The sequence below is a fragment of the Triturus cristatus genome, chromosome 5_1, assembly GCF_964204655.1.
Source record: "Triturus cristatus chromosome 5_1, aTriCri1.1, whole genome shotgun sequence".
NCBI lineage: Eukaryota > Metazoa > Chordata > Amphibia > Caudata > Salamandridae > Triturus > Triturus cristatus.
In genome coordinates this window covers 471,031,068-471,053,597 of record NC_140587.1, presented here as the reverse complement: position 1 = coordinate 471,053,597, position 22,530 = coordinate 471,031,068, and the positions used below count along the sequence as shown (strand labels likewise).

Sequence of the window (22,530 nt, the reverse complement as noted above, 5' to 3'; positions counted from 1 at the left end):
GTCAATTACAATGCATCACTTGTACGAGGCATCACCAAATAAACACACACCCTGCAAAATCACAGCTGATGCATGTTTAATGTTGCGCAGGCCCGCACACCGTGAGGCATCAACATAGATGCATAACATTGGGAATAAGTCTGAAGCCCTAATTTTCATCTCTACTGCTGTACTCAGAACCTTAATCTCAGCAGCTTGGAAAGATACACAGGCCCCAACATTTCAAATGTGGTTATCCAGATTTCTAGGTATACATAATGTGGAGGCGGCTCTGTATCAACTTAAGGGGAAAAAATCAAGAGAATTGGGGTTGAAGATTTGGGCACCAGTGGCTGCCTGGCGCACTAGTAGATTGTCATAATCTTACTGATTTTCAGAATATAGCTACGTCTGGCTTCTAATATTTATATCTTCATTAGCTATACGTTCCTTCTCGCTCTCTTTCTTCCTCTGATTGTGGCAGATGGCTCTTTGTTTTACTATATGTATCTTAACTTCTAGATCAACATCGACGCCACATCATTCTATGATTTACAACCTCCAATCTCAATTAGACACTAGAAATGTAATTCGTCAACCGACTTCTACATGCCTTGTTCTTGCTTCATCCATATTTGTTTTTTTATTTATTTTGTTTTGGCTATTTTTGTAATTTGCTTATACCTCATTCAGCTTTCTTATTTAGTCAAAATGTATTCATATTGTATTGCTATAGTGTAACATGAATCCTCAATAAAAATTTAAAAAAAATAAATAAATAAAAAAAAAATAAAAAAAATTGGGAATACGTCCAAATGTGTCACCTGTATTACCCCACCGCTGTGACACAGAAGTGACGCAACTGCGGTGTTAATGTATTACAAGGGGCGTGGAAACATGCCACTAAATCTCTATGAAGTAAATCACCCCGTGCAAGCTGAAAGCACAAAGCAGAAGGTGAGAGAACCATCTGGTCCAAAAGTCAGACACCTATTCTGTTGTAAATTTCCCACCCTGCCACGCCACTACGACCCCAATGCACCACTGCTCCTACCTGCCCAGTCAGCAGCAGTACTGCAAAACACTGTTAGCATGCAGAAGAAATGGGGAAATCACAGAAATGTTCCACCAGCACATATTCCAGATGTTTAGTTTTCTCTCTTCTCACCCATTGACACATTCAGCCAGAGCACAGACAACTGCCGTAGCGGAGGTCCCTGCATCTACTGGGAGGCATCGCCACCGTACACCCTCACCGACTGGTAAGTCAAAGTGGCCAGGAGCTGGTCAAAATGCATACATTGCCAGGAGTGACAGAGGGACATGTAGTGCCCACATATGAAAGTCAACCAGAGATGTACAAATCGCTGCATTACTCTTGGAGTTGTCAATGGACATCCACCTTTAGATAATTATAATTGTGAACAGCTGAAGACAATATATTACATGTCTTGGCTCATCAAACCTTCGTAATTGCGGAACATGACATGTTTTACAGCAACAGGCCCAGACCTGGGAATCCAATCCTGTTATCGAGTGCCACAACTACTCAAAAGGGTGTCCCCACTATGTTGTAATGGTGTCTGTAGACGTAAGCAATCAAAGTAATTGACTGAAATATGGCAATGATGAACAAGTGAGATCCCAGGGTCATTAGTATTGACAATGCATACACTGTCCAAATTTGAATGTTTCCAATATAGATCAAATGCCCAGTCCACACAGCTGGTCATGTACCACTTACATTGTCTGGCTTCTGTGTTGGCCATCAACAAAACACGATAGTGGACCGCACATCAGGATCCGTAGACATGTCATTGTGATATAGGTTGCATCCAGGTAGTGGGCCCATTCGAAGTAATGTGGGAGCAATCATGATATTACGTATAACACACTAATGCTACGCTGGTGCCCACAACTGCTTGTGCTCATCCTTTGTGCCAGAAATCTAGTGCATCACATGTGGCTGCCGGAATGTTAAGTAGCAAAACACACTTATCATTGTAGGTACAACGAGGTCCTCCCAGAATCAAAGACACACACTGACTTCTGCTACAAGGTTGGCTGTGACATCTGTTCAGGGCCCACACACTGTTCCGGTGCTGGGCCAAGGGAGGGGAACCCAAGAATATATCAGGCTGACTGCTCAAGAAATGTGCCTTTCACGTCCGCCGTTTGTTGCATGTGTATTACAACACTGTTGTCCTGCATCACAATATGCTCACATATGGCATTTGAACCCATGCAAGATCAGACCCTGGTGGCTAATGAAAGGATGACACAAAATGTATGCCAAGTGAGTGCAGAATGGACATTCAATAGTACCATGAGTCATATGAAGTGACCAAAACACAACCGGCTTGCAATTCAATGATAGGAAACACCATGATGAAAATAGCATGGCTGAGGCCAACACTGATGCCAGTAGTGTACCTTTGAGATGAATGTAGGGGCTGCTAAGGTGAATCTTCATGTAGTTACACCTGCTAAATGACTAGGCTGAAGAGCAACACGCTAATCCAGTGCAGGCAGAAGGCATCAAAGCCTCTCAGCCTATCCGCAATGTTGCATTCTGCTTGCCTCCTCTCCTACTGTATTCACATGTATAGGTGAGTGTTTGACAAAAGAGGTTTGGATGTCTGCTGTACAAGACACCAATCGTCGTCAGCTAAGTAGTACCATGATCTGGGAAATAGAGTACGCAAAGAGAGGACACTCAAAGGATGGACATAAGACATCTGTGTTCTCTCATACAAATATGTGTGACTTCATGCGTGGGGAAGCACAAATGAGCAACATCATGTCCCTGACAATTGTAAATCTCACACATGAAACTCTTTCTGACTTGACAACAAACAACATGAGACTCTGGAAATATGTAAGTCTGAATGGCAAAGGTGATAGCAGTGTAATGGGGAGGAATCCGGGTCATTTATCCCTTCCTATCAGTCATCTTCTCATACATGTGTGTCTGTTGATGTGTCATCTGATTGATGTCACTGCTGTGTGGAGGGAACGGCTGGCAACTGCTGCATGTGAGCAGGTGCCCAAATGTAAAGTTCAGGAGCTACACATGCTGCACATCGTTCTGGATTACCCACAAATGGTCATTGAGAATGACATGTTGGCTCAGAGCTACCATCTCTTCTTGCAAAATATAGACCTGTATGTCTTATCACAGATGCTGACCGGATTACACCCCAGCAGCGTGCACCATCCCGGGGACTGTATGACATCCAACCCTCGCGCAGCCGTCCTCCAGGTAATTCTAGCATGAGGTGTGTCACTGGCTTCGACTCCAAAGCCATGACAGAGATCCTGATTCCCCTCTGCATGTAATCAGCAGTTGTGTACAAAGTGAAATACAAATCAGGAGTGTCATGTGCCTGTCTGACAATTGGTGATGCAGATAATTGAGAATGTTGTCACTTCCCTCTACAGCTGCTGGTTCAGGGACAGCTAGGCCCGTGAGGAGACAGGTCCAGCAGGTGACACTAGTGGGGAACACCAAGGGACAGAGAGTTGTGGCTGGAGCTGGTGAGTTTGCCTGTATCTGTGTAACCCCTCAGTGCTATGGTGTGAGCTGTCATTTGTGGTGGTACCCTACACAGGTCACATGATCCTCATCTGTTGATGCAAAGTACAGTTGATACAAACCCTTGTTTTGCACCACATGTCATACAAGGTCAATCCCTAATACGGTTGCAACCTCTGTTCCAGGGGATGCTGATGACGAGGATGACAGGCCTATGACCAGTGCGGGCCGACGTGGAATCAGAGGGGAGAATCCCCTGATCCTCCAAGCTGTCATGTCGGCTGCAAGCACTGCTCAGGAGGAGGAGGAAGAATATCCTGAGGACCTCTGCTTGGTGGATGATGAGGACTACATGTCTGACGATGAAGATGGCAATGCGCGATATCGTGCCAGACTGGCTAAATCGGTCAGGGCATCAACTCCTCTGCCAAGCAACGTCCCTCCGCCTCCTCCCAGGCATACCATGGCCTGTCCCCAGACTCGAGCAAACCAGCCACAGCACACACGCATCACAACACAGACATCACTCCCTCACAGTCCTCACGTCCAGGACCAACATGGTGGTTCCCCTACCCACTCTTCCCTAGACAGTGTATCCCTGCCAGCCTCTCCACCATCTGGGGGTAGTACCAGCCCTGTTGTGCTGCTGGAATCCCCTGGGCACCATTCACCTGCCCACAGGCTGACACCTCCCACCCCACCCCCTGCCGTAGGACCTGCACATCCCATCCATGGCAGACAGCTGCAGAGAGGGCCTGCACCTGGCTGTGATGACCAGTGGGAGCAGGACTTCTTCCAACAGCAGAGCGATGTGAGGCAGGACATTAGTGCCATAGGGGCTACCCTGTCCACCATGTCGGACTCCCTGCAGGACATGGTCCACTTCCCTCAGGCGGTGGAGAGGCTGAGCCAAGTGTTGGATAGGATGGATAGGACTTGGCAGGACATGTCCAGAAATATGCGAGACATGCTATCCATCCAGAGGGACGAGAGTGCAAGACACCATGCCTTGGCCATGAAGATGATGGAGGGCATTTTGAGAGTGAGCCAACCTTTCCCTTCACGGTCAACGCAGGGAGGGGAGCCATCATATCTGCCCACAGGACAGCACATCCCCACACCTGTACCAACTGCACACCAACACAGCGAAGGGAGACATCCACACCAGCGGGCTGAACTGGCACTCCCAACACCACCCCCTGTACAGTCACTCCCACCACCTGCACAACCATCCCCACCTGTACAGTCACTCCCGCCACCTGCACAACCACCACCAACACCACCACCTGTACAGTCACACCCGCCACCTGCACAACCACCACCACCACCACCTGTACTGTCACACCCGCCACCTGCACAACCACCACCACCACCCCCTGTACAGTCACACCCGCCACCTGCACAACCACCACCAACACCACCTGTACTGTCACACCCGCCACCTGCACAACCACCACCACCACCACCTGTACAGTCACACCCGCCACCTGCACAACCACCACCACCACCACCTGTACTGTCACACCCGCCACCTGCACAACCACCACCACCACCTGTACAGCCATCAAGTGTGCAAACACCATCTGCCACAGCACATGTGGATGACCCTGGACAGTCCCTTGGACAGTACCCACCTCCACGTAGGCGGCGAGCCAGACCTGAGCACTCGGAGCGGTCATCCCCCCCCAAATTGCGGCGTCGCACTCACCAGTGACAGGAACCCGGGACAATGTGATCACGTGTTTGTGTGTGCACCAAATAAACACCTACCAAAACTAATCATCTGTTGTGTATCATGTCCTGTGTAACGTTGCAGGTGGCCTGGAGATGTGAGAAGGTATGTGTGTGTGTGACACAGTTACAAGTGTGACCCATCGTTGCAACCAGCCATTATGTGCATAGCAGATGACCCATCAAATATGTGTCCATATTCAGAACCAGACATTCAGAATGAAGTTAAACAAGTGGAAGTTATGAGTATTCCAAATTGTATTTTGAGAAGGTACATAAGAACAACCGTCCGTTTGGAAGGGAGAAAGGAAAACAAATGAAGATCTTAATGCAGAGGGAGATGTGAACCTGGATTGGGGTGGGGCAAAAAAAATATAACACGTCAGGGAGCGTCAGGGAAAACAGTCTATTTACAAGGGGAAAATGAAATAGTTGTTCACGTCTAAAGTCAAGTGTCCTTCTGGTCATCCTCTAGGACCACAATGTCCAGATCCTCAGAGTCCGATGCAGGCACACGTCTGGCGGGTGCAGGAACAGGCACCATTTGGGTTCGTGCCACACGAGGAGTACGGGGGGAAACAGTGTGGGGCAATGGACAGGGGGAGACATTGACAGTGGTATGGGAAGGGATTGGGGAGACAACAGACGACATGGCTGCGGGCAGTGAATTGATGGCGGTGGTGAGGGTGGCCATACATCGGAGCATGTCCTCTCGCATCATGCGTACCTCCATACACACTTGTAGCGCGATGCGAGCGGACATGTCTGGCTGACCCTCACACATCCACATCAGGTCCACTGGCACAGCCACAGGAGGAACAACACCGGGAGGGGCCTGGGGGGAAGAGGAGGGATGTGGTGCCTGAGGTCCGGAGCCAATGATGTTGGGGAGCTGGCGGCTACGATGAGGGGGACTGGTTGCAGGGGATGCAGCTGGGTCCCCCGATGGAATGGGGAACTCTAGAGGTAGGGAGGGGCTGATGGCAGGCCCAGATTGTTTGTTGGCCTGCCCCGAGGACACCTTTTCAGGGACCACAGGTGAAGAATCCTGAGGAGAGTTGCTCTCCAACACCTCATGGTCCGAGGTGTCGTGTTCACCCCCCCCCCAATCAATGTCTGCAGCCTCCACCTGGGATGTGGCACCAGCATCAGGGTGTCCCTTGTCAGTCTGGGTGGGCGCAATCCCCTTGCCTCTTGATGTTGAGGGTCCCTCCTCATCCTCCTCTTCCTCGCTGGTGGAAAGTGGGTGTAGCCGCCGCCGAACTGGTGGCCTCTTGCTCCGGACCAGGTCCTGCTGCCCTTCTGTTCCGCCAGCTGTGCCTGCTGAAATGTAAGCAAAATCCGAATGTTATGTTTGTGTCATGCAGGACGAGACACATTCATAGGATCCAAGGTCAGACTTATTTTCCTCTGATCACACTCAATAGTTGTCAGTGTCTATGAGCTGACATTACGTGTATGTTCACCGTCAGGTCCTGGATTGAGTCTGACATGGCCATCTCACGTGGATGTGTGTGGCTTACACGACTGTATTGGCCAACCCTCAACCTGGCATTCTAGGGATCTGTGTGTCCTGCCACAGCTACATGTGTAGGTTCCAAAAGCAGTCCACCAATGGAGAACATGAAGTCCAGAATCTCAGATTATGGCCATTCATAGGGAGTCGCAGCTATTTAAGGTCTGGACAAGTGTCATCTGCTTTGTAGCATTGTATGGGACACAACAAGTGGCGAATGTGGGTCACACATGCACTGAGGCTCTGGCCTATTTCTGTAGCTAAATTGTGAGTCTAGCCTTTGGCTGTCCCCACACATGTACTGACAATCCAGTGGCACATATTGGCTTTGGTGACTGATATGGTAATGCTGTACACCGCTGAACACTGGGGGAATTTAGTGATAGCTACCTGTACATGTGAAATGTGAAACAGGCCACTGAGGCTGAGACGTCTGTCAGTGAACACCCCTTGTAAATTTAGAAGCGCTTAAGAGTGATGAAAGGATGTCAAAGTCTGTCTTGACTCCATGCCACATGATGTTTTGTCACAATTGGAACCCACACTCTAAAAATGCTATGCAAGTCATAGCATCCAATACCCTTTGGCCTGCCATGCGCACACAGGACAGTGTCTGTACCATTGCTCATCCAATGCACACATGATTTCCTAGTGCCAATTGTAGTGGTGCGGGAAGAGCTGATTTCCGTCCAAATGCACAAATATGGCTCATTTAGCCAGTTGTCATGGCGAGACTCCAACTCCCAAAATGCACTCTGCCCTGTACAGTCCATATGCCACAGTGTGCCTTTTTAAGCTTGGTTACTGCTGCATGGACACGGAATCTGTGAATGGAGGCATCGGACACACAATGGTACAGCACTGTTTCACTCACATCATACTCCCAGACACATTTAGCATATGATGCACTTACCATGTCCCTGCTGCTCCTGCTCCTCCAGCTGAGCATGGAGGGTCGGCCAAGCTGATCGCAGGACCCTCCTGTACAGTGGGGATAGGCGAGGACGATGCACATGGTGCTGGGAAGACTGGCCCACCAGCTCCTCAGCCTTGTGCCGGGCCCACCGTTTTAGGTCCTCCCAGCGCTTGCGGCATGCCCTCGCACGCCTGGTGTGGACTCCCACTGCACTGCAGCGCTCGGCGATGTTGGCCCACAGCCTGGCCCGGGCTGCATTGCTCAGCTGGTGTTCAGGGTCCCCATATAGCTGAGAAAATTTGGCCAGCACCCCCTCAGCCAAGATGTCCAACTCACTTTCAGTGAAAGGGGGTGCCTTCTCTTCGTAACCCTCAGCCATTATGGGGATAATAAGAAGGATGAGAGCAGCAGGATGTCAGAGGATCTGTCTGTGATAGAGGATGACTCAGAATGAACACAAAATGGCAGCAAACTATTTCCTGTGATGTATTTCCTGCCTCCCACTTCCTGTAAAACATTTCCTGAATGAAATTATGTGTTCCGGGTCATTTTCGGAGTTTACGGCCCGTAAACGCAGTTTCCGGTTCCGGAGCGGGAGGTCCGCACACGGGCCGTACGCCGCGTGATCGGCGTTTCCGCACACGGGCCGTACGCTCCGTAATCGGAGCTTCCGCTTTTTGGCCGCAAATTCCGAAAATGACCCGGAACATATTTTTCCATACAGGAAATGTTTTACAGGGAGTGGGAGGCAGCAAATACATCACAGGAAGTAGTTGCCTGCCATTTTGTAGTCATCCAGATCCATCCACAATCTTGGATCACATCTACTGCCATCCTGCTGTTCTGTTCTGGATAAAAAAGTAAAGACAGTGCATGTGAGAATTAATTAAATGTGACAAGAGGGTGAAGTGACCATTTCAAGACATGTCTGCAGTTTCTGTTTCAGTTTCTCATGCTTTGCATTATGGTACATCTAGTCCATATTAGGTGCTCATTTGCAGAGTTGTGTGATGTGTTCCAGAACATTGTGTTTGAGAAGTGTGGATATATCACAAACACAGGGGGGCAGAGTTACGGCTACGGACGCATCTCTGCTAATCTGCAGAGATGCGTCAGAAGAGTTGCCATGCATCTGCCCACCCGTGCGCCAACACAGATGCGCGGCATTGAAATTTCGGTGCACCGTGCAGCTCGGATGTGCAGATGCGTGACGCATCCCCCGTTGGAAAGGCGGCGCATTGCTGGAGTTGCGTCGCATGCACAACGCAGCTCCAGCAAGGCTCGGGGGTGCCCTATCCCTATGATGCTGCGTCAATCCTTACGCCTGCTTCAAGCAGGCGCAGGGTTTTGACGCAGCATGGCCTTAAAAGTGACTGAGTGAAATATTCTAGATTTTTAGGAGGCGTTTCTGCGCACGGAAGGCCCCCCCCCCCTGCACCAGAACGCCTACATGTGGCGCAGGCCTTTACAACGTGACGCATCTCCCAGATGCTTCATATAGTACATTCCCCGCAGCATGGGGCTGGCTTTGCACCACCGCAGCGTCACAAAAGTGACGCAACGGCAGCGTGAAAGGGCCGCAAAGCCCACATTAATCTGCCCCATGGCGTCTGATTGACCCATTGCATCACTCACGTCGTGGGCGCATCATTTGTGGGGGAGTAACATCTGTTGATGGCACAGGGCCGACAATGCTATGGTTATGGCCTTTTCTGATTAAGAGACCCATCCTCATGAGGTCCGGCTGTGTCATGCATCTGTGGCTATAGATTCTTTCGGGACATCCACTACACTGATCGCTGACATGGGCACATGTGCTGATGCAGGCTCAACGTTTTGACTACTGTCAAGAGCTGTGATTAACATGCAGTTTGTGTGGCTTGCAAAGTAGCCTCAGGAAGGAATTTATTGACACAGTCGTGTATATCCAAGTTTCATCATTGGCAACAGACAGCAATCCACATTTGGTCCATTCCACTACAGGTTGCTCATGTGAAGAACGTGGCAACAAGCTGCTCACGGACTTGCATGCCCTGACCTCGGTTATGTGCCATGGCCCGGTTTCCCAGATTCATAGGTAGCCGAGGTTCCAGTGGTATCTGTAAGCCATGCGTTAAGGCAATGTTGTGCAAGACACAACAGGCTAGTATGATCTTGCACACTACTTCTGGGGAGTACTGCAGCACCCCCCCTGTACGGTCGAGACATCTGAATCGCGACTTCAACAGACCAAAAGTGCGCTCTATGATGGCTCGAGTCCGTATGTGTGCCCTATTGTACCTACGCTGTGGTACAGTGTCTGCACGCCTGTAAGGGGTGAGGAGATGTGGGGTAAGTGCATACCCAGCGTCACCTAAGTAGAGGGGAAAGGGCAGTTGGTTAGATTTCCCTCTTTGACTTGCACAGGACATGATCTATACTGTATTACATGCATTGTCAGGTGGGCCCTGTATCTAGCTTTATGAATCTTAAAGTACTATGGTTAATTTTGGGGGGCATTCAGACATTTCAAAAACACATAAACCTCCTTTCTAACGCTTGGTACTTACCCAGTAGCCACATGTTGCCAAATTCTCCCGCAGCTATCCGCCGGGCAAGAGGTGACATGCGGAATATGAAGCTGTCATGGGTACTGCCGGGGAACACCGCATGCACATCAATGAACCTCCCTCTGGAATCACAGACAGCTTGCACGTTGATGGAATGCCATCTGTGTCTATTGCAGAAGATGTGTGCAATGTGGCGGGGTGGCTGCAGGGCCACATGGGTACAGTCAATTGCACCCAGCACACGTGGAAATTGTGCAATGCGAAAGAAATCTCGTACTGCCCTTTGTCTCAGGGCCAGTGTCGGTGGCATATGTATGTGGAGGTGGGATCTTGCAGTGATGCATCGCAGTACCTGATGCAGGCACCGCGACTGGCTTGCCTGGGATATGCCCACATGGTCACTGGAGACCCTTTGGAATGAGCCAGTGGCGAAGAAATGGAGCGCTGATAGGATCTTGAGGTATGCTGGTATTGCATGTGAGCAGCAGGTCACGGAGTCAAGTTCCTGCTCCCACTCACATACCATTTCCAAGATGATTTCTGGAGGGAAACGGTACCTGGCCCTTATATCTTGACTGGACATTCCAAATAAGTTGATCCTCTGTCTGAAGATCCTCTCTGCTCTGGCTCTCATCCTCCTCCTCCTCCTCAAGTGGTTTTGGTGCATGGCAAGGGGCAGTGCAACAAACACATTCAGTGACATGTTGAAAGGGTTTGTGTGTGTCTGCTCTGCAGTTATACGTGGTGCCGAGCTAGGATTGGCTGGAGTGCGTCAGCTGATGCATGGTGGGGGATGGTAGGGACTTGAACAGGTGTTTCCCCTTGGCTCAAATGATCAATGGCAACAGTGATGTAGTCTGGTCCCAATTCTGATGTTCCGGCCCGAGAGCGGAATTTCCGGCCCGAGAGCGGAATTTCCGGCCCGAGAGCGGAGTTTCCGGCCCGACAGCGGAGTTTCCGGCCCGAGAGCGGCTATTCCGCCCTTAAAGCGGACTTTCCGGCCCGCATGCGGACTTCCCGCTCCGGGCCCGGAAACTCCGCTCCGGTGGCGGCAAATCCGGCCCGGGTGCGGACGTAAGTTTAGTGGTCGTAAATGGATTCTGTGAATAGCAAAAGTCCTAAGTTCATTTTGTGAATCGCAAAAGTAGTAAGTTCATTCTGTGAATACCAGAAGTACTAGGTGCATTCTGTGAATACCAGAATGGTACTAAGTTTAGGATTTAGTCTTAAGTTTGTTCTGTGAATCGGGCCCTAAGTGTTTAAGGATGCTTCCAACGAGTCCACTACCTAGGTTTCCAAACCATCTGCCAAATGCAGAACATCCATTTCTTATTGCTTCACAAGCAACTGTTGCTGTCAACCCTTTAAAGTGTTTATTTAGGTCAGTAATGCTTCTAATGTATTTCTTCAGATCTTTACTATCATCTGGAATGTAAGTACAACATTGTTGAAATTTTAACATCGGGCAGACTCGGACCACTTTTTTAAGAAGGACATCTAAAGCAAGTCCATTTTTCAAAATCATTGATCTAATGGCAACCATTTCTCGATCTATAAATAAGAATCCTCCAGCTGAACTAGTAGATAGTTTATCAACTACAGTAGGAAGCTTTCTAATCTTGTTTAAGATGAGCATCACTCCTACAGATGGAATCAAAGCGCCAAACATGGCTCATACAATTTCAATAGTACTAGCACCTCTTTTTGTTCTCCTATGTTGTTCCCATGCTAGATCATCAATTTGTCCCATGTGATACATTTTTGGCAAAACTATCCCCTTGTAACATGTTCCATACCATCTCTTGGATAACCTGTAAAATGCACTTTTCCCACAAATGTAATAAACTCTAGGAAAAACAGGATCTCCTCCATGCAAATATAATCCCCAATTTCCTCTAACTTCAAATGTGCTTAGAACCCTTGCTGCGGAAATCCTTGCTGTTAAAACTAATTACCACCTCACCTCACATCACTGAAGCTCTTTGCTCATCTATTCTCTGCATGGGGCCATTATTCTCAATTAAGTGTTTATTCTGACCTCTTTGTGAAGCTTTCAATTGAGCCATAATAAACTTTTCCATTTAGCTTCTTGAGTTTTCATCTCTAATTCATTACCGCAATACTTTGCATAACGCCGAATTTCATCAATGAGCTTACTCTGCCAAGAAATCAAATGCGGTTGAGTCATGGAACTAACTTCAGGCTTCAATCCATGCACGAACCTGTAAACAAAATATCCCTTATCTTTCGCCTCAATAGCCTCTGTCCCACTAAACTGTTTGAATGCCTACAACAACCTCTCATAATAAACATGTATTGACCCATTAGACTCTTGGGTCGGTCTATAAATCTTGACCCAGTCTGTCTTGTTAGAAGAGGTTTTCACCTTCAGAAATGTAATCACCTGGTCATATTTATTCATTACGAATGCTGACGCCGCATGTGAATGAGAATGTCTCATCGGCTCTTCCTCGGGCAAAGCACTGCAACTTTGCATTCAATCCACAAATCACTTATAACCATAATTTCTAAAAAAAATATCCAATTTTTTTTTCACAACTTTGGAAATTTTCACAAATCAATCAACCTGTCTGTACCATTTCACTGGATTCTCTGTCAATCTCGGGAAATCATTTGTGGATAAAGTGAGATCAGCCCTACTCCATTGTACATGAACGTACCCTCCACCAGGCACTTCTCCTTTGGGAGGCATTTATATGTCCTCCTTTTCCTCCTCTGTTACAGACAGAGGCATGTGCACCCTAACTTTCCTTTGTTCCTTTTTTTTGACCATCCATCTTCCCATTCATCTAATTCAGTGCCTCAATTTTTTAATGTAGCAAATTAACTCCTTAATCTGTACTCTCCATCCCGGAGACCACATGTTTACAGCATACTTGTCAGTGAAGCATAACCTGTAATTTTTCTGCAAAACTTTGGACCTCTGCACATCAATTCCATGTCTCTGGTCTAATTCAACCAGTCTCTCATGAGCCTGTCCTCCACATCTGGTAATGTCTTTACATAGGAACAGTAGTTTTTCATCCTGGTATGCATTCAGTTGTGACATGTAAAGAGTGCCAATTATCATTTCTTCTAATCCTACCTTTCATTTAGCCACATCCGCTGATCTTTCTCTCTCTGGAACTCGTGCATTTGTTCCACTCGATCCAGGATTTCCACTATTTGCTGTGGCATCTATAACTTTGAAACAGTCATTAAGTTCTTGGACTGTAAGACCTGTTTGCTCTGCTGAAGTAAGAAGAATTATTTCTCTGCTATAGGTACCACTACTTGGACCAGATGGTGAGTTCAAAAGAGACATGTCAGAAGTCAGCATTCTCATAGGCATTTCTGTCATATGGATACTGTAATTTATCATCGGTGGGGAATTTGTGTTGGGCATGAAAAATAGTGATAATCTCTGAGGAAATCTCCCACGGAAGTCAAAAGAGACATGTCAGAAGACGGCATTCTTATAGGCATTTCTGTCATATGGATACTGTAATTCATCATCAGTGGGGCATTTGTGTTGGGCATGAAAAATAGTAATGATCTCTGAGGAAATCTTCTGTTGACGTCAAACCCTGTCTGATATAATGTATGGTCTGCACTCGCAGCAGAGGGTGTATTCCCTTGAGATAGACCGCTAGGAGTTTCAGGACTGGGTCTTTTTGTCGGGTCCACTAAATTGTTATTACTATTAGCCATGGCATCATTCCAGTGGGAACAGCCAAAGTATGGGTATTATTTCCTGATAGTCTGTTGCTTCTACAAAGTAACTACAGGACCAATAGTGCCAGGAACTGTCAATACATCTGGGGCATTTAGAGTTTGTTAAGTTCAAGGGGTTGTCATTCCTGAAGATTCCCCTGCAGGATCAGGATTCATTTTTAATGATGCAGTAGGCCAAACTAAAATTCCAGTCATGGGCACATTACTCGCTCTGCCAATCGGAGTATCATTGTCATGGTAATTTAACAGTAACTCAGTTAGAAAGTCATCATTTATGTTGCTATCACTATCCACAGCTGCATTCTCTATGTCATCTTTCTCTTTATTTTTTTTCTTCTCATTTTGTTTACCTTTCCCCTCTTCTTTGGTCAGTACTAGGTATAATCTAGCTCCCTCCATTGTGTCAGTTCTCTGAGCTTTTTGTTCTGCATCCCATCTACCATCCTCAAAAGTGTGTATGGCTTTTTTGACTTTCCCTTGACATCTGTCTCTCTGTTTCAAATGAGCCGCATGTTCCCAGGCATTAACTGCTTTGAATTGTGATGGTCTAGGACCTGCTTCATTTCGTAGAGGGTCCTCCTTAAATTCTCAATAATTCTCAAATTAGATGTCTCATAATGAGGAAATTGCACTGCACCATCTATTGTCAGTAATTCTCTGCCATTGTTTGAGCCAAAGACATATGAAAACTATCGTCTAGAGCCATGGTATGACCTGGCGGGCATTCAGGTGGTGCCTCTATTCCCTTTCTAACAGGCGCAGTCACATCTCTTATCATGCTATGTAATGCTTTAAAGAATTTCATTTTTCAATCAGTAATAAGCACATTTTTACAGATGACTTTCTGTTGAAACCAGGAAATTATTTTTCACCCACAATTTTCAGTTTAGAAATCACAACCAATGCCAGGGAGGCTCTCTATGACGTATTTGACCAATACCAGCATGGCACTACATCAACGACCTATACCAGCGCGGCACACTGTCGTCAATCTCACTCCTTGCAGCAGCTCACCCTCCTTTACAATTTCTATTGAGCGCATTCTCTAACCATACAGGCAAACCAATGCAAGCTATTTACACATTTGAATTTGTCTGCTCCTCTAAACAAATGAAAGATTATTCATACACACAGGATACAAATTCAGAACTATTCTAACATTCCCTTCAAGTGAAATCTGGACCAGTGGGATCTCACTTGCATTGATTCATTATGAGCCTTACATTTTATCTGACTTTCGGCAGGCAGCTGCAAATTTGGTTAATTTCTTAAATAGATTTTCCTTGATAGTCACTTGGGGGCCGATTAGGATGGCTGGCGAACTTATGTCTACCCACCACCCTAGCGGTGCTGGGACCGGCCGCCAGTGGTGCGGTGGTCCCGCACCTGCAATTAGGATGCCACCACCACGGTGGCAGTGGCATCATACATACATTGCATTGTGGCGGGCGGTGCTGGAACAAGTACCCGCCACAATGCAATACATGCATGCCGCGCATTTGCATGCACAATGTGGCAGGCACCGTGCGGTGCCTGCCACGTTGTGCATGCAAATGCGGGGGGGTACCATAGATACCCCCCATGTGCACCCCTCACCCCCCCCCCCCAACACCCTGGGGGCCCGTAACAGGTCCCCAAAGAAGAAACTGCATGCCTTTACATGGCGGAGTCTCCGCCATGGAAAGGCTCTTCTCCGCCATTATAGTAATATGGATGGCGGTGCCTGCAAGGCATCGCCACCATATTGCTGTGCTTTTCCGCCCGGTAGGCAATCAGGCGGATTGCCTACCGGCGGAAAAACGGTGGACGTTCTTCCCGTCCGCCGGAGTCCACCCGCCATCGTAATGTGGTGGGGGGAAAAATGATGCGGGCCGTGACTTTTGGTGGGCGGATTGCCACCGCCATCGCCATATGGGCGGTTGCCATTCGCCCGCTATATATTCAGCCCCTTGGACTTTATTGGTTTGCTCTGTTTAGGTCTCCCCTTTTCATATGGTCTCTTTTCCGGTTCAGCGCTTTGATGCTTTGATGCTTTTTGGTTTACGCGCTCTTACAAATCCAGAAAGAAAATTGTATGCAGTCATTCCCTGTATCCTGTGTGATAAGCTTTACCAACCAGGTCTCACAACCACACAAAGTAAAGTCCCTATCTCAATAATACTGTCAACAATATTTCACGATAAGCACCACAACTTAATCAGCTCTACAAGCAACCACATTGATACTCAGACTCCTCAACTGCTACAAGTTGTTTCTGAATCGCTCAAACTCTATTAATCATTCAACCAAACCAAGGGCTTTTGGGGTTTGGACTGGGCTTGGGCAATTTCTAGATAGGACACCCTAACTTCCTCATGTCAGTGGAAAACCATCTGACATGCTACCAGAACCGGGTCAAGACTGATTTGCATATGGCTGTGTCCAAACTGGGGTGGCGTGGTGAGCAAAGGAATAGTGGATTAAATCCAGATCCTTGTGACTGGGGGTTAATGTTTGCATTGCTCAGCATTCCGTCCATCGATTGTTTCTTTTGCATTTGTCGCCCTAAGTGGGAAGGATATGCCCAGACGTGGGACCTGTGTTCACCGAGCCACTGGATTCAAGCTAGCCTGGCTGACAAAGGGTGATGCCCCGACACCGGTCCCAGGATGCTTGTTTCCGGTCACGGGAGGACCTGACTTGGCAGTTCGGGCTGGACTGTTCCCATAAGGAACAGGGTCAAGACTGATTAACATATGGCTGGGTCCAAACTGAGGTGGCGTGGTGAGCAAAAGAAGGGGATGGATTAAACCCAGATCTTTGTGACTGATGGTGAATGTTTGCATTGTTCAGCATTCCGTCCATCAATTGTTTTCTTTTAGATTTGGACCATGATTTTCTGGGGCCATTTGCTTACCATTGGTCCTCCAATGGACCTTTTTGTCCATCTGAGAAGTGACAGGAGTTAGTATTAACAGTCAAACAAATGTTAGTTAACAGTGCAACCCATTTGGCTACACAGTGAGAACCAGGCGTCTGTAAGCAATTTAAAAAGTGTATTACAAGTCAAAAATCAAATTCAAATAAACAATTCTTCTCACCATGCTGTTGAGGTACAGAATAACAACTGAGATACCCTAGAAGTGGAAGAAATTAAGGCAAATTGATATCAAACATACAAGCAGTTCTGCAACTGCTATGCAGAACAACAACATTACAATTAGATGCTCAGAGAATAATCTAAGGTTCTCTCTCCTATACATCAGTAATCTAGAATTCAGAGTCCAGAAGATGGTTTGGGGAAAAATGGTTATAGCAATCAGGGAAACTCTATTAAGCAAGTCAGGTCATGTCAAAAGAAAGAAATATAGCAAATCCTTTGCATTTCGGAAAGTCAGTCTAGAGTCTTCTATGTGTCAAGTGAAAGTGTCAGCCTTGAGCAAAATCAAGAAAAGCATTGGGCATAAAACCTCTCAAAGTTAATTAAGCTATTAATGCCTCAAGGACGGATTAAAGCAAGGAAAGGTGTCTGCAAAGGAGTCTGATCAGTATCGGGGAAGAGATCTGGATGGGATCTGAGTAAAGTTTAAGGGGAACACATATTATATCACAAAAAGTCCATTGGGTGACACCCCCTCAATCAGCAGTCCACTGAAATCCACAAATCAATTCATTGCAGACTGCAACATTTCAAGTTTATCCCACACTGTGCATGGGAACAGCATATTTCTCCCAAACACATATATGTTTCAACTTTTGGGCAATATTTCATTAATTTAGCGTTCTGTTTCTCTGTGTACCTTGTGTCAACATCCTTTTCTCAGGATTCTGCTCCCCCTATCTCTAGTACAGTAATGTATCTGTTCTAAACTAACAATGCATGTGAATACCTGCAGGGAATGCCGAGTTAACAGAAAAATAAAATCAGCTTAATGCAGCATGGTGAAATACAGGCCTACTCATGTAAAGTTTAGCATTAATTTCAATGGTGCACATTTAATATGTGTGTGCCCATTTAAACACAAATGAATATACATTTCTCATGCATCAAGTTTCATACTATATGTAATCAATAAATCATCATAATACTCAATTATAACTATTACTGAGAACTACATTCAAAGCAAATATATGGAATATTAATGTACACATTACTTAAATTGATCGTTGTTTCTAGCAAGATTGCATTCTACATATGTAAGGAAGTATTTGATCACAGTGTTGATTTGTTACATGTTATTCATGGAAAGTAGCACACACATTTAGAGAGTCATATTTAATCTCAATGGTCAATACCTGTTCTACTAAATTAGGATGATTCTTTATTAATAGCGCTTAATTAAAGTAAAATATTTGTGCAGGCAAGTTCGCGAATCCTACAGTGAAGGCACTTTTTAATTTATGTCAAGTGTAACACTTACATTAATTTGTTAAACCACACATGAACCATGTGCTAAGTGCACTTCCATACCATGTGTTTCTCAAGTGTCTGACATTTGTGACACGTAAAGGGCGGGCAATCTTTGTGATGCACCAGACCACAGATAAAATTGACAACAGATAAAATTGACAGGGTCATCTGCAAAGAGCAATCATGAAAAGTGTGTGCGTATGTGTGTGGTTGTGTGTATAGGAGGTTTCTGTGTATTTATGCATCTTTGTGCAAAATGTTAAATATGACTTTGCATGTTTGTATATACTTTAGATACACACACCCACAAACATGTAAAGTCAGATTAAAACATTTTTAATAAACATGTGAACTTGCCTCAAACCATCACTGCTTTGCAGTGAAAGGTAGTGGGAAATCATAGTACAGCTTTGGTAGTGATGCCCAAAAGGCACTAAACAAAGACATCGGGGACATAGCCCAACTGACTGCTCCCCTCCCCCCGAGACAGCATGCAAAATGATGGGGCTGCTCTGCTGAAAGTAGCAAAGGACGTCTGAAACACCAACATTTAACAGATATTCATGCACCTTAGGCACCATGACGGGCACCTGGAGGGTGGGGGAGTCTTGAACGGTGGTGGGTCCTGTGCTTCTAATACTACAAGAAAATAGTTCGTGACTAGCCTGGACAGCACTTGGTGTGCCATGTGCTAATCCTGCTTGACTGTTAGTACGCCAACCTTAACAAAAGCCACAACAAACATCATTGAATTGTACCTGTGAAAAGTCAAAGGAATAGTGGGTCTTGTTTATGCATTTCATTTTAAAGCCCCTAGGAAGAAACTCAATGGCCAGCATAAGTGATACATGATCGTTAATTTTGTCCATGCAATTTGTTAAAGATGCAGAGATTTAAAGGCCAGACCTTCAGATTGCACAGATAATAGGGGCGAGTGCTTCGCTCACTCATCTATCTTACCAGCCTTTACATGACTTAAAGCTGGATAAACCATGCAGCTCAGTGGTTTCAGAGAAGATAACATTGTCTATCCTGGCATGCTGACTGGCAGCAAGGCAGTCAGGGCATCTTCTGATAAGTTTATTGTGTGTTCACTCTAAATTGCCCTGTTACTCAACAAAGATTCGCTATAGTCATTCCGACTAAGGGCGTGATTACGAGTCTGGCTGTCTTGTGACCGCCAGGCTTGCGGTTGCGTAGGAGTGGCAGTCCACCATTTTGCCAATTGCTACTTTGTAACTCGTATCGGTGGTGGAGAGCCTGCTGCACCAGGGAATGACTGCAGGAGCGCCACAACACAATATGATGGCAGACCCCTGCAATGAAAACGCTGGTGGTGCAAGAACAAAGGGCTCTCATGTCCTCCCCGCCATGGGGATACATTCAGGGGGGCACAACATGTGCCCCCCTGTCTGTATTCCTCCCAATTCCAGCATGACATGGACATCACCGTCCATGCCATGCTGGAACTTTTTGGCTGTTCCTATTGTAGTTCCTGTTTTCAAGGCATCGCCATGGAAAAGACCAAAGGACTGCCAACCGTATTACGAGTTGTGCTTTTAGAACTCCTAATATGGCCAGTGGTCTATGTATGGGTTTGATGCAGCAGAGGCACTACTGTGCCAAACTTGTAATGAGGCCCTAAGTTTTGGGCTGTCTGTTATTCACTGTACTTCTTTTGAAAAATGACTGCAATAGTAACCACAGTCCTGCGACCAGGCCAGAGCAATTCCAAGTTACACACCATCAATCTATGTGCTCATGTGAAGCCAACAGAGTAGGCACCACTTTGACTGAAGAGGCATACATCCAGTCTGTGGCAGCGTTGGATAGACTTGCACAATGGCATTTTGTTTAAGGGCTGCATTTAGACTTGAATGGGCTGTCTGTCCTGTCAGCCTGGAATTACTTATTTCCAGCAGCATCCTGGAGATGGTAGAGTGGCCTCCCAGCTCAGAAAAGAAGTAGCACTATTTTGAGGTGGAAAAACAAACTACAGTCCAGTAGTGCGCAGTGCAGATGTAAACTTTAAACAAATGAAATATTTTGTTTATTTTACTTTCTGAGTCCAACTGCAATAATTTGGAGGCATTTGGAGGCAAGGACCCAAGACGTTTTTTGTGTGTACGGTGATTGATGACCTCTGCAGGTGGCAGCAAAACCCTGGGTAAAGCACTAAAAATAATTAGCCAGAAAAAGCAGGGGATGATGAGGGGAAATAATGATCAGAAGGGTGGACGTAAGTGGGCAACATTTTCTTTTTTCCACATACACAATTTTTAGAATGAAATTGTTGGCCACATGTAGCCTGAGGCGGAGGGAGGAGTGGATGTGCCCCTAAATTGTAAATAAAGATGTGTTTCCATACTGTGAGCTGGGGGGCATGTGCACTGAGGAAGAAAGTACAAAGAATTTCTTCTCCAGCTGCTGGATGAACTCTGGTGAGGGTGTGGTGTTTACTGGCATAGTCCAGATGGTTATAGAAACCATCTGGACTGTGACATCCCTTGTCTGTAATGGTATGTTGGGGGCAGTAGAATGTTGTGATAACCGTTTGGAAGCTTCAGTTGGAGAGAAGTTTTGGTGCGAGGTGGATGTGCTTCCACTTTCCTTCCTTTCAATAAACTACTTAAACTTACTGCAACCTCCATGTGTTCCTCACTACAATTTGCCAACAAGCTTGAGCCTATGCGTCCTTGGAGCTTTTGCTGCCTTCTGTATGCTGTCAGCTCCCGCCCGCTTTGTCAAGAAGGTCCTGCTGATGTTGGGAGTTACAACAGTAAGGTACTCCTATTTTGGTGGGCGTTCGGAAGGAGAGCAGGAAGAATCTCTTTGGGATCTTCTGAGGGGAACTGCGAAGTGTGTACCACGATTTGCAGGGAGCTCTAACTGCACATGCTTGCATCCACAGGTGCATTACTCACGCCACCTTTTCGATGCGCTTCTGGCAGCCAATCCTGCCTCCTCGCATTGGTGTCACTACGTCAAAAGTCTGCAGACATCTTGTTTCTACATTGTGCAGCGGTTTAGTTGGTGGCCATCTTGTGCAGGCACGCCTTTACGCACCATGTGAGGACGCCAGCGGCCATTTTGGATCCTTTGTGCATTATTTTCTTTACTATGCGGTGCAGCATTCTGTAGTGGGGCAGTTCAAGCGTGTCTTCACTGTGATGCACAAACCGCTCTGTGCCCAACACTACTCCAGCACTCTCCACAAGGCGCTCATCACTACCTTTGCATGTCCAGACAGTGACACACACACTTCTTGCACTCCTACTGTGCATTACATTGTGGCACCAGTGCTTACCACTGCCTACCCATTTTCTCTATGACGCGGTGCAGCATGCTGTAAATTAGCAGTTCCAGCATATCTCCACGATGAGGCACACACCGTTGTCTGTTTGATACCATTTCAGACAAAGCAATCAGCATGGCTATTGCGTGTCCACACAGTGATACGTACACTTCCTACACTCGTACTGTACGTTACATTGACGTGCCAGCGTTCACCGCTGCCTCTTCATATCCACACAGTGATGCACACACTTTGCAGCACAGTACTGTGTGGCGCATCCTACCCTGCGGTGATACACACACCTAGAAGTAAAAGGTACTTTTCAACTATACAGATACTGCGCATTTAGTTGCTTGCAGTTTAATGGAGAATTTACATACTATTGTTGGTAATTCTTGTAGACAAACAGAATTGTATTTCTACTTGTGGTGACTCGTACACTTACCTACACATTACGTTTTGAATGTGGCATTCCACTGTACGTCCTTCAAATTGACACTTTCTGATTGGTCGCAGTTACCTCTTAGGCAGCATGTGTGCATAAACATTCTCATTGACACCACCCATACCTTTTCTTCCCAAACCTGGTGAACCAGCAATGAAATGGTCAGACTGGAAAAATTACTTATCTACCATAGAGGAAGAAGGTAGTGAAGAATTTACAAGTATCATAAAGAAAGAGATTCTATTGCATAGTCTTGGCCCAAAAGGGTTACGTGTCTACAATGAGATGGTAAAAAAAACAAGGGTGGTAGAAGATGATAATGATTTTAAGCATGCCTTAGAGGACTTGGAAGGTTATATCAACCCATGATCTGTGTGGCCATTGATAGATATAATTTATTTCAGTGCAAGCAGAATAAAACTGAAACTGTAGAAGACTA

At 46.4% G+C, this 22,530-nt stretch overlaps 1 protein-coding gene across 1 annotated transcript in view; it reads right to left on the bottom strand.

Moving 5' to 3' along the window:
- The window catches only part of LOC146831075 (uncharacterized), a 153,130-nt gene that overhangs the window by 93,325 nt on the left and 37,275 nt on the right, over nt 1–22,530 (bottom strand). Inside the window, exons 2-3 of the mRNA XM_085603831.1 lie at nt 7,675–7,942; nt 5,762–6,568 (exon numbers count right to left, since the gene is read on the bottom strand). Of these exons, the coding sequence (XP_085459957.1) occupies nt 5,762–6,568; nt 7,675–7,942 (1,075 nt within the window). The remainder of the gene's footprint in view (nt 1–5,761; nt 6,569–7,674; nt 7,943–22,530) is intronic.